At 30.3% G+C, this 13783-nt stretch overlaps 1 protein-coding gene across 5 annotated transcripts; it reads right to left on the reverse strand.

The window, feature by feature from the left end:
• Positions 1–256: 256 nt before the first annotated feature.
• On the reverse strand, positions 257–12381 carry LOC100650514 (carboxypeptidase M). 5 transcript variants are annotated; one of them, XM_048409978.1, is made up of 10 exons: positions 12310–12334; positions 7462–7703; positions 7136–7269; positions 6388–6524; positions 5964–6151; positions 5651–5680; positions 4632–4927; positions 4217–4393; positions 3938–4030; positions 257–3664 (listed from the first exon to the last, which is right to left on the reverse strand). In XM_048409978.1, exons 2-10 carry the CDS (start codon positions 7700–7702, stop codon positions 3479–3481), a joined length of 1482 nt encoding a protein of 493 aa, XP_048265935.1. In that variant the 5' UTR covers position 7703; positions 12310–12334; the 3' UTR covers positions 257–3478. The 5 variants fall into 5 exon arrangements, with proteins under 5 accessions (XP_048265935.1, XP_048265931.1, XP_048265941.1 ...); XM_048409974.1 differs by lacking the exon at positions 12310–12334 and adding an exon at positions 9569–10035; XM_048409984.1 differs by lacking the exon at positions 7462–7703 and having other exon boundaries at positions 12310–12381.
• Between the last annotated feature and the right edge of the window lie 1402 nt (positions 12382–13783).

Consider the following 13783-nt stretch of genomic DNA (forward strand, 5'->3'; position numbering starts at 1 on the left):
CCCAAACAGTATAAATAGAAGACCATGTTCTCCAGACATAGTCAGTCAGTCGCGCGAATCAATATCAGCATCGAGTCATCGAGATCATCAGTGGAGCGAATTGAATTGAGCGACATTGAATTTCAAGAATCAATGAATAAAGCTTGGAAATTTGAAGGCGAAATGATGCACAGGCTGCTGCTCGCACTATGCAAAAGTGTATGAAATATCCAAAATGGAGCAACTGTTACGATATTTAAATAATCTTTCACGGTAGTGAATTTCCGGAGATTTTTGTATTTATGTTTCCTAAATTATAGATTAAAATCTTACATTTCTCAATTTCTTGTATGGAAATATAAAATTCCTATGTTAAAAGCCACGCATACATACATACAAGTACATAAGTTTTCCGCATCGTCGAGAGATCTAAATGCTCGCACTATTAATGTATATCAAGCTGAGCTACTACATACTTCGAAAATGATTTCAGTCATTGTACATTCTGGAAATAGTTTGAAGGAGAAGTTTTTTTGTTTAAACTAATCAAAATAATAGTTGAAGTTGTGGAAGTTATTTATTAGAAACTATTAATTTTTAATTTGACTGCTTTTTAAATTCACATATTAGTATCAGTTTTATTATAATCGAACAAAAAAGAATGTTACAAACAAAAATTAGTCAACACTCAATCAAACAATAAATTGCAGTACCAAAAATTTGTTAAATGTCTTTTTTCAATAAATAATCAAGGTTATCTTTATTTTTGTAAATAATACTAAAAAAGTTACGCGGTAGTTACTTTTTTAGTATGATTGTAAAGTCATAAAATTCATTTGGAAAGTTATGAAAATGTTTAACTTAAATCATTTTAAGTAAGTGTTGATAACAATACTTCTCTATTTCAAGAGATAGAATTCAATATATGAATTTAATACATATAATATAAGAAACTAGTAATAAGAATGCAATAACCTCTTTGTAACAGGCACTGAGTCTAAAGTACAAATATATAATAATAATAATAAGATAACAAAGGAAATGTTAGCTGGAGATAAATAGTTTTATGTTTTAAAATCCTCTTCAGTAATTTGAATTAATATTTAAGGCTATTCTGAGCTATTTTATTTCGTTATATTGTGGTAATAAATTTACTAAACAATTCTAAATTACGATGTAATATGAAATAACGATTTGCTTTAAATGTATGACTTAAGTACTTACATTTATTTGATTTCGATAATAATTTAACTTCTAGTTAAATTTTTATTTTCGATTTGCTATCAATGCTATTACATAATTAAAAATTTCAAAAATATTCATCATATTAAAATAATATATCGAAATTGGTACTCAGTCGTAACAGTTTTAAATGTTGCGTGCTATACTTACAATTAGTATCTGAGTTACCAACTTAAAGAAAACGAATATATGGAAGAGTACAAAGTTATAGAGGAAAATAAAAAATTATTGTTACTATCTGCAGCTTAAAAATTAGATCAATTATAAGTATACTTTATTTGTGAATATTAAGTTAATCTTTCTCAATATATTATTGTGCAAAACTGTTTGTTCAAGATATATTATGGAATTATTTTATTGGAAATTACGTTTTCCGCAAACTATTAACTATTAAAGTTAAAAATATTGAAATCCATTTATTGCAATTAGTATTTTGAACAATTGCACTGAACACACATACTGCTTTACTTGAATATATTAAATAGCTAGTTTAAACTAACTTTAATTAGAAAATTTTAATACACTTTTGTATAATTCAGTTATAATATAAGGTTCTTTTTTATTGACGTATCTATACTTTAATTTTTTATTCTTTGGATACTAAATGCTCTACAAAAATATTAATTTCGTACTTGAAAACATTGAATATAATTTTTTTATGATATATATAGATTTTCGTACTATCTATATCGCAATAACTTTCTTTTTCGCTATAATTGCATTTTGTCTTTAAATTAAATATTTTCTCTGTTAATACGACTTCTATAGCAAAATATTATATAGCATATAACGTCGATATTGCGTAAAATTCTTTCATTTAATATATATATATATATATGTATATATATATATATACGCGTATTTTAAAAAATATAATTTGTGTTTAATATGCAAAGAAAAATATATTACAGCAGGTCCCTTCGTTACGCGAATTCTCGACTTTTACCTACTTTTATTTTATTTTATTCGTATGACTAATTGCAGACATTATACGAGGACAACAAAACATATAATTTGAGTAGGTAATAAACGATAATTTTTCATTGAAAGATGAAAAATTATCACGCAATTTTTAAGGCCATTTTTGATGCTATTCTTAAGAAGTTTGAGAATGACAATTTCGATAGTGAAGGCACAATATTTCGGCATGCCTCTTATGTAAAAAACAAATATGATAAACCTTCTCATACATATGTTGCAAACAGTGCAATTAAAAACTATTTTTTTGGACATTATCTTATTGTGTGCGAGTAAAATAATATATATATATATATATATATATGTATAGAATATATAAAATAACTGTGTTTGTTACTTTCATTAGAAGATGATAACGAGTAATTTTTTTGTTTCATTAAACAGTCTTCCTTATTATACGATATGTGGTATGAATTTAAACTATTACGAATACCTATGAAAAGATGTTATTCCTTGTATCAAATATTGTTTCATGACATTTTTGGAGTAGATAATTCGGATCATTATAAGAACAATTAGTCGATATTTATATCTTATATTATGAACATTAGATGTAAATGTTGACGTATGAAACATTTAATTTTCGTTCAAATCATCTTTTAATTAATTTAACTTGTAAAACTTGACGTTCTCTTAATTAAGAGACTAGAATTTTGTTCATTAGGAGATTAGAAATAAAACTTAACGAGAAGAAATATCTAGAAATAATTTTGTTTGCTTAAATAATAGAATTATGGAAATTAATTTTTAAGTGTTTAACAAATATTTTTTATTATAAAATGAAATTTTCTTGGAAGATTAAGTATCTCTCCCAGTACTAATAAATATTTCAAACCATGTATAAAAGTAAAAATAAAAATAATTAATACACATTGTTAATTTTTAAATAATATAAATAAGAAATCTGAACATACGTATATAAAAAATAAATTATCGAAGTTATAGAGACATGTAAAATTAAGAAAATATAAATATTTGCTCACTATATAAATTATGATATCTACACGTTCAATTTTATCTATATACTTAAATTTGAGCTCTGCATCTTTGCTCTGAACTTCTTCAAATAACAAAGTAAGTTTCTTCGTTATTTGAAACTGATTCAATTTCATCAGTAATATCCGTTTTATAAATTATTATATCATCATTTATAACAACAGATAGAGTAACAAATAATGATAAACATTTTCAACATCGTTTCGCCTCTGTTGGTCATTATGAAATTAATATGAAACAGCAATGTTGTTAAAAAATTTGTTGTCCGCTAACTCATAATTAATCACCCAAACCAATTATTAACGAAGGAGTTGAATCCGTTACTAATGGATGAAAAAATTCCGCTATTTGTCTCGGATGCAGTATTGGTTCCAGAATGTGGTCGAAAATGTATCACATGGTCCCGATTAATATGGTCCCTGTTCCCATTATAAAAATTGGATCCAGTTTCATCCTCACCTGGATGTCTCTATTATCAAGCCATGTAAAATAACTTTCAATTAATAAAAAAATTTCGATGGAAATAAATAGATAGATAGGTAGAAAGAAAGAAAGATAAAGAAAGAGAGAGAGAGAGAGAAGAAGAGAAAGGGGGAAGATAACATTTCGAATCTTTGTCTTCGAATTAAATAATATGGTGACTCGGTTAGATTTAGTCATTTTTGTAAACAAAAAAAGCCGAGAAAATGGAGGTATAAGTATTTGTTTACATATACAAATGTATTCTTTAAATTCTACTTACACTTGCTCTGTATAATGTTACGTTGAAAGAGGTCGGATGTTGTTCTACTACTCTAAATTCTACATCACGTGGAAGATATCCATTTGCATATACCTACAAAATAAAACGATAAATATCGTACAAATGACTAAATTACTGTATCGAATGTGGTTTAAAATTATTTTCGAATTTATAAGATATCAACATAACATTGGCTTTATTTATCACAATTTTTAGTTTTGAACATATTAAATGATGATGCAAGTATGAAAATTGTTAACTTGACTTTCAACAAGTTACCTCTAGTTTATACATTCCTGGCAGTAAAATTCTCCAAAATTCACCATATTTCGTAGTAAGGAAACTAACGTCTCGTGATTTCACTTTGATAGATGCTCTCTCAATGGGATTTCCATTTTCGTCGATAACAAATCCACGGACGCCCCTATGAGCTTCCGCTAAAAATTTAATGAGTGCCTAAAAAGAAAATTAAAATACATTGTGTAAATAAAGTACGCATATAGTATCAATTTAATTACGGTAAACTGTGTTTGCATTATTTTATTATGACTTTCACCAATTAGTTTTCCATATTAAGCATCTATTTAAAACATTGGCGAGATAATTCCAGGAACGAAGAGAAGGTACCTTGCAAAGAAATGTTCGACAACGTGCTGCTCTTTTGAAATATATTCTTGTCACTTTAATAACTTACCACGCGATTTTCTTCCCAGTAAAATTGTAAATCAGAAGCAGGAGGATATTTACAACACGAAAGTTCCAATGTAATTTCCATACACCCATTCCATACGTAGTTGAAATCCTGCATTCCACCGGTAAGTGGATACCACTGTGCTCCATTAGTTATACCATTTTTAAAGCCTGGTTGAGATGGCGAGCAGGGTAATCCTTGGTACATAGATCCGTGGTTTCGGGAATACACCAACGATAAATGTTGAAACACGTCATCGTCTGGACAAATGCTCGGCGCCGAAGTATAACTCTGAAACACTAAATTGTTCGTATATATGTTCGATCTGATATATCCTTTCGAAGATTTGTAACATTTTTACAAAATTTTCATATTGAAATAAGAAGTTAGAACTGATAGAACTACGTTATGAAATCCATTAAATGTATTACAAGTTATGATTTATTTAACTCATTGACGATTTATTCCGAGAAACTCTTGGACACGCCGATATGTCGGGCCTCTGTATTTTGCCATACTGACGTGAGTGAAATATCATTGTTATTAAAATTTAGTAAAATCTCCATTTACAAAAATCTTATGTTGTTGTTTAATTACAAGCAAATACCAACGACAGTTATATCTTCGATAGCAATAATACTTTTTTTTTATCTTTTCGTAGAAGCAAGTAAGATAGGTAATAGCTTTGTTTGTGGAGTGATCGTCAAAACAAATGACTTTCAATACATAACATGAAGATTGGAAGATGTGTTGTCTCTTCCGGAGGATATTTGATATTCGGGACAGATATATTTTTAATTGAGATAGACGCCTCACTGTTTCCGTAGAAGCTAAGTTGACTGAGATGATATCTCTAATGCTTAACATATAAACCAATTATTTTCAAACAAATAGTTGAATTATTATTATTATTATTTGCTTTTAATAAAAAATTATTTATCTGCCAATAAAACGTTTTTCACGAGGCCCTTTACTTTTTTTCCACTCTTAATTTTCTTAGCAAGTTAGTAAATATACTATACCTGCACATAATGGCGCTGACCGGCATATTCCTGACAGCATGAAAAGTTATACAATACCATCAGATTACTTTCAATTACATTAATTACGTAATACAATTCACATCACAGCATTAGTGTGTCATGTTGTAGCATGTTTAGATACGGATGTGTAGGTCATTATTATCTTAATCTATATTCTTAACTATGTATTTTTAAAATATAATATTGCTGATCTTTTAATTTAGATATGAAATACATTTCAAAGTAGACGAATGTGGTACAATTAACGTGAACGCATATGAACACGTATGATCACGTATAAAAACAAACTTACGCGAGTTAGGTGTGTTATCGAATGGATAACTTGCAACCAAGGCACCTCCGTGTAGGCTTCCAGACAGAACGAATTGAATTTTAGAGACCCATTCCTTTACAGCTTCTGTTTCCGGTTGACTTTTTTTGTTATTCTGTTTGAAGTAATCGGGGAAATTTCGATTCAGATCGAAACCGCGTGCGTTATACCTAAAGGAACATAGTTATTCGTTTAGACGTAAGAACAAGTTAGATGGTATAGAAAAAATACCTTAACAATGGCTGAAAAATTACTACGACAAAAGTAGATAGGAAGAAAAAGATGTAAATATATTTCATACACGTGCCCAAGATCTTTTTACCGTGTATCTGCTTTTGGTAAAATTATATTTCTTCCATTCCGTACTTTTTAATTTTTACCTTATAGAAACATTGTAAAGCCTTACCTGCCTTGACCACCTTCGCAATATCCTTCCTTCGAAACTTCAAAACCGTCAGGATTCATTGATGGAAGAATATGAATTCTGGTATTGTCTAAAAGCCACGTAATATATGGATCTGATCCATAACTGGTTACGAGGAACTAGAAGTAAGAAGTAGAATTTCTGTATATTAATACCGCTTTATCATAACGAGATCTACATATGTATACGTATAAGTGAGGATAATTTAAAATCTGAAATGTATCATCGAAGATTTTCAATTAATTCAAATATATCGAACTTCTTCATGAAGTTTTCAAAAATAACTTCTTTTCCTCTTAAGCTTTACTCCTTTCTTTTCTACATTTCGTAAACAAACGTGTTAAAAGTATGTAACAGATTTTTAACGAAGCGAGCAAGTTTTGAAATATCTTACTATTTGCGTAAAAAATTTCGCTTCGAATTAACGCGTTAAATCTGAACGTTTCGTTTAAAAACGTACTTAGTAAAATGGTATACATTAATAATTGTAACACACAATATCAAAAGAGGAATAAGGAATTTTAGGCAGGAGCAAGAGATATTAATGCATTCTATAACTATCGGAAATATTAACTACTGGTATAAAATCCTCGAATATATGCAGATAAATTCAATGTATGAAATACAGGCGTTTTTTCTTTTTACGTAAATGCACATATGACGCTGCTCTTTTTCAGAACGTGTAGAAATTCGTTAATGAAGTTGTAACATGTATTATACAGCTACTTACGCGAATTAGATGTAACATTAATTCACGACCTACAGCTTCATTCCCATGTATATTGGCCACATATTTTACATCGGGCTTACCGATCATATGTTCGTAAGGCGATGAAGAAACAACCATTACCCACAAATCGCGACCTATAAAATATGTATATCTTTGTATTATTATAGATATGTAACGTCACAGAAATCAAAGACATATTTGTATTTAAGTAATTGATATAATATCGCGATACAGTCATAGAACGTGAATATATCTGGATAAATATTTTAATACTAAAATGGTACTAATTGTAAGTAGAAGAAGGGAAAGTTTCTCGAGAAGCATACCTTTCACGGATTTTCCTATAGAATATAAGGCAGTGAGATTTTGAAATCGAAGAGACGTTGTTCGAAGAAAACGACTCATTTGCTCGTAATTATGATAGGTGAAGTCGATACTATACGGTTCTTCGTAAACGTGAAAACGAGCATTGTAGTGATTCGTGAGATCTTTGTTAATGTGTTGCGAGGCGGCGGCAATTTCATGAAATGCTCCGAGAATGGTAACGAAGAAAATCGGTCCATACATTCTGCGAATTAAACAACAACTTATTTCATAGGAGCAAAGTTTCGATGCCAAGAATTTATTGGTTTCGATACTATACTGTTTCTAATTAACAGGAACCAGTTGTCTGTAAGCGACGATATTATAACGCATTATGGGCATATTTAATAAGCTTGTCACGCATACTTATACGTATGAGGAAATATCTTATTATTCTTATTATATTTTTCTTTCGTCATTCCCCGTTTTTATGTAGTATACTACATAAGGTATATTATAGTATACTGCTGTAGGTTTATTCGTTATTACATATATTTTTATATGCAATATTAATATTACTACATATATCTATTATACATTATTCGTAACTTATTCGTGACTAACACAAGTCAATTACGATTTACTCGTGACTAATATAAGTCAATTTGTGTAATATTCGCAATTGCAAATTGTGTGTTTAACTTTTGCAAAATTATGCTTTATAACTTTAGTAGTACATAATAGATAAAATGACTGTAAAACGGTATCATTTCAGGCTCACACGATGCATAAAATCAGATCAAGGCTTGATATCCCTCTATGTGAATTATAACGAACCAGTAGGAACTAAAGAAAATTGCGATACATATATTTTTTATATATATATACATATCAAATGTTTTCGATCCACATAGATTCAACTTTTATATGTTAGCTTCTTCACAGCTATTTTCTATACTATTTCCTATTTTCCTCGTTATTTTCGCATTAAGATCGATTTATGTCGAAAGGAACATAATAATCATTTATTAAGCGGAGTCAGCGAGAATCTAAAAATATAAGGCTTCGCTAAAAAAATTGGGTTACAATTATTGGCTTCGGACAAAATTAGTCGTCGATCAATCAGAAAATACGTACTTCTATAAAATCTCTGCAACGGTTAACTATATTCGTTCGAGAAAATCTAAAGATTTAAATTATACCGAACTAGAATAAATTTGAGTATTTTACTAATCATATTTTACTTGAATTAGATTGCAATAGAATTCTATTAGATTTTATTCGATACAAAATTCCTCATTTCGTTATTTTTTCAGCGATTTCGTTTAAATATTCAATATATTATTATTATATGAAATAAATTAAAGATACATAAAGATTATGTAATATAATATATTAAAGTAGCAATCCATGCAATATCCTAATCACAGTGTAATCTATACAAAAGTAACGAAATATCATTGTTATTCTTTTATTTATGTAACATTACAATTTCTCATGATTTCATCGCTGATAATGGGATACTCGTATTTTTTAAGTTTTCTTTGTCGCTATATTTTTATAATTATCGATTTTTAATAAATTTGATTAAATAATTTTACATATTATTAAGTATAATTTCAATTATGTTGCATATAATATAATCTATAGATAGATGATGATTTTTTTACTATTGCTATATAATATATATACAATATGTTTATATTAAATACAAATATTCACATTTCTCATTTTATTTTATACAGAATTTTAGTATACAAGCGTAATAAATATAGCGGAGAATTAAAGTAGTGTCTCTACAGAGCTGTCCTCGCGTTTCAACTTGACCGTGTACTTTCTCCTATATTTTTAAGACTCGTTTGCTATCCAACGCTCCTTGGGAACGATTTTTCATATTCATTTCCTGAATAAATACATTTCACAGGTGCGTCATCTTAAAGCGAAATAATTTTAATAAAATATTGGAACAAATATTGGAACCATTTGACAATATTGCAAAAGGCAACGATGAGTTGAGTAATATAATCCGTCGTATAAGTATCTATTGTTCATGCGATTCTCTACATAAATCTCTAAATGTGTAAACAAAAAGCAGATAATAGATGTATTTTCGGAGAGAAAAGAAATTACCTGGCTTGTTAATTACGTAAAGCGCAGGAACGTTGGTGATGGAACTGTCCAATTCGGTGAATCGTACGCGTGGAGGATCGGCGAATTTGTGAAAAAGATGCAAAGAACACGAAGCACGTGGCGACAGAAAGGTCGCCGAGAGAAATCTGATTCTTCGTTCGTTCAGACAGATCCTCTCAATGACATAGTACACTAGTAACAGTAGCAGGGCCGAGGCCGTTTCTCGCGGTTGAACACATTAAGATTTTCGATCTTTTACAAACACGGTTACGCGAATAATCATAGAAAAAGAGAGAATAATTCCACGGGTACGATAAACGGAATGGAATCGCGCTGAAGGAACAGTTTATTTCACCTGCGAGAGTAAGCCAAGGTGCGTGGTACTGTGAGAACTTACAAAGAGAAGCGCGAAGTGTGCCGCGCGCTCACTACCACCACCTCCACCACTACTAATGAAAGCCACTTCCTTCGTCGCTAGCATCTGACGTTCTAGAACGGCTACCACTACACCTTCGTCGTTTAGTAAATACGTAGTTAACACCATTGCGCCCTACTACTACCACTTTCGGCAAAACAATGAGTAACACACAAACGGTGTCATTCTGGCCCCTTCTCTTCTTTTCTCTCCTCTCCTCTCCTCTCTTCTCCGCCTCTCTCTGGCACCTCATCAATTCCTCATCCTCTTCTCCCACTTCTACCTGCCTCTACCTCTGTGTTCTCCAAAAAATTTCACCGATCTGATAGCAGGATATTTAAAAAAAAAGACTCTTTGTTCTATTCTTCCTGTGTATTATAGCAATGGGCGGATATGCGTAATGAAAACTAGACAGATCACGCTTGACAATACGCTTTTTGAATCACCTACATTTCCAATAGCGTACACGTTACACGCGCTTTCTTCTACTTCCTGCATCGCATTAGCACGCGTACTTGCAAGTACGTTCGTTTCGACTAGCTTTGTACGATAATCGTCGCATAAAATGAAAAATTCTTTGCTAAATCCTTTTCGTGCACATTATTTTCTCTGCGGTGCCACTACTTTCTTCCTTTTTCTTCCATTTCTTCGTGTTCGTTTAAGTTCTCATAATTTTAGAAAAAAAAAAAAAAAAAAAAAAAAGAATCTGCACCGTTCAGTACCTCTTTTTTCGTATGCGCAACTTTTTTGAAGTGTCGTTAGTTCGTTTCTCTAAATGGAAGCACTTGTTCCATGAAAATCCGGTTTCACGTCTTAGATGCTTGAATTCCGAATTTTTTGCATTCACGTGACCGCATATGCGAGGGGAACTCTAGCGGAAAATGAGAAACCTACTTTACAAAATATGAAAACAGAACACGACTTACGAGAGATGGTTGTACGTACAAGTTCACCTTAAATAATGGTGCTGTACGAATACGAGAGAGAAAGTAAGTGGAGCGAAATAATCGATATTTCATTTGAAATTATCGAATAAATGAAAGCGTTTCTAACAATTGAAAGCAAAAAGTAAATGAAGATGTTTAAGCTCGTTTCCTGAACGAAATTCCTGAACGAATATCATTCTATATGAACACTTTCAGTTTTGCAGGCTCCTATTTTTATATTATTTATTTATAATATTATAAAATATCTATAAAATTGTATACAAAATTTTGAGCTATGTAAATACTTTTTTAATATATTCTTTTGTTTAACTTGTGATATGTTACAAGATATATAATATTTTCAGTATCAAAAATGTTTTACATTATTAAATATACTGAAAAATGATAATAATACAATGTAATAAATACTAATTAATTAACTATACTTTCATTAATATTCTTTCGTTATTAAACTAGATGCCAATCATCTATTTTTTAACAAATATTCTTTTAATTTTTAATTAAAACAAAATTGTATATTTATAAATTTTAGAACTTGTTTGGAAAATCTGAGGTCGTTGAACAACGAAAAAAGTAATGTTACAACTATCACAATTGTATTCATCACGGAATAAGTAATATGTCGAAAAATAATATAAACATTCCATATTTCATTTAAACGAAGTTTACATTGTTGAAAATCTCGATAACTTTGATATTTAAATGTTGTAGGTAATTTTATTTATGTATATATAGAATTAAGTTTTTCATAATTTACATATTTATTTTTATTACTGAAGCATTATACTTTACACAAATTCGGTATGTGAAAAGTGAAATGCAAGAAATCGAATGACTATTTACACAGATTAACACTTATACTGGAACACAAAAGCAGCGAAAGTTGTCTAAATTTGTCATTAATTATCACTGATATTTTTAGAATCTTTCGTTCATTTTCTCTAGTATTCCTTAGTATACTACCTATAGGTGACCCTCTATAATAATAAGTAGTTACTATTTAATCCTTTCGTATTCAATGTCAATGAGGTAAAATACAGTAAGCATCGAGCAATTACATGTAGCGAACAAGGCTGCATTTTTATCATTTCTTCGTAATCTATAGAGGATCTAAAGATGCAAGAATGCATATATTGTAGAATGCGAAAAAATATATAAAATATCCCAAAATATAATACTCGTTACGATATTTAACAGCTGAAACAAATCTCTACCTAGACAATTGTCTAAATATGAATTTGCATGAATATTTGCAATCTAATGATAAACGATAATCTAAAAATTGGTAAGCCAGTAAGAAGAACAGGCATTACTTTCGTACCAGCCCTTGTACACGTTTCAAGAGCTATCGAGATCAGTGTCCTACTAGCAGTGCTTACCGAGTAACAGATCATACTCTTGGATGGATCGTTGAACCCTGAAGTGTGGAACATGTTTGAAAAAAATTCCAGTCAGAAGTGTGTCACAGCAGTGTATGATACTGGCTGTTGAGAGTGGAAGTGGGGGAAAATGGGGGTGATGGTAAGGGATAGAGTGGGGAGGCTGGAGAAGAGAACTTCTCACGGTCGATGATCTACCTTGAGATGACCACGGGACCTCATTCTTAAAGGTCAGTGGATATTTTCAGCTTCTAATTTTAATAGTACTTAATATTAGTACTTATTACCCTATTTTATTTTATTAACTGCAATTTTAGATAGTTGAAGCAATTTCGGTATGTGGCTACTGAAAATTCCGTGCGAGAATTTGCGAAGGGGAAGGCGTGCGTGAAAATCAGAGCTTGATGAACACGTACGCTCAGCAAGTATACGGGAAAGGAGGAGGGTACTCGAGAAAAACGTATAATTCCTAGATTGCGCGAACGAATTGTAGCGGAGTGTACTGTCTGTAATGATTAACAAGGTCCTATTGGCATTTTCGTTCCCGTTGAAAGTGTTTTCGTTATGAATGAAAAATAAAATGGAACTAAATTTATGTGTCCATGAAGAGACGAGCTGTGGGTATTTTTATAAGATAATATTGCTTCATTGAAATTACCATTATCGTATCAAACAAGATATCAAGAAAAAATTAACTTAAACGGTTAAATTTGATATATTATCCTATACGATTAACATTGTTCAATTTCGTCTTGTTAATACGTTTATATTGTTTAAATCAATTGCGGTACTTAATTTCTTATTTAGCAAGTGTAAATACTTCGCTGTTACATACGTTACACAATTTCGAGTCTGCATACTAATTCTTTACGAGCGAAGCATGTTTGAAATTTCATACCTGAACCTTAATACTTTTAACCCATACTTTAGTGAAAGGACTATGCATTTTCCCTGTATAACGTGCTTCGGGATGGTCGGTGTTACTTTTTGCGTTACGTCTTTAAGAAAATAACAGTAGTAAACTTATATTTCTTCTCATTAGTTGCGTTTTCGATTTCGTTACAGAATGTAGCTCATTAAGATTTAAATGGTATACATATGTAAATTTAAAAATTTCGTGAAATAGTGAATGTAGTGAAAAATTACATTTTTCTCAAATTCAAATACGTCATCGTGTTAATATACGAAACTATACTTTGCACAAATATTGTAGATACAAACGTACATTAGGTTGAGAGAGAATATAGAGCCGATCGAAGTTATATATATAACTCATATATATATTTTCTTTTCTAATTAATGAAAAACAGCATTCGTTAAAATGTAGACATTTTTAGCAACAACTTGTAACCGTATTTATTCTTTTTCTTAAAATATTCAATTGCTTCTGGATCAATACATTTTTCGAAATGTTTTTAATTACTACGACTTAATTACTGCAGTGATACTTTTCTATTTTAATGAGTTGCCGGAG

This window comes from Bombus terrestris, chromosome 2, assembly GCF_910591885.1.
Source record: "Bombus terrestris chromosome 2, iyBomTerr1.2, whole genome shotgun sequence".
Classification (NCBI taxonomy): domain Eukaryota; kingdom Metazoa; phylum Arthropoda; class Insecta; order Hymenoptera; family Apidae; genus Bombus; species Bombus terrestris.

What these genes read in the sequence shown, in the direction of transcription:
- LOC100650514 (XM_048409978.1), bottom strand. Translation starts at nt 7,702, where the DNA reads ATGTATGGACCGATTTTCTTCGTTACCATTCTCGGAGCATTTCATGAA. An exon ending in TGCGAAGGTGGTCAAGGCAG is followed by an intron (nt 6,152 to 6,387) that starts GTAAGGCTTTAC and finishes ATGTTCCTTTAG; the next exon opens with GTATAACGCACGCGGTTTCG. An exon ending in GTCAGCGCCATTATGTGCAG is followed by an intron (nt 4,928 to 5,650) that starts GTATAGTATATT and finishes CGAACAATTTAG; the next exon opens with TGTTTCAGAGTTATACTTCG.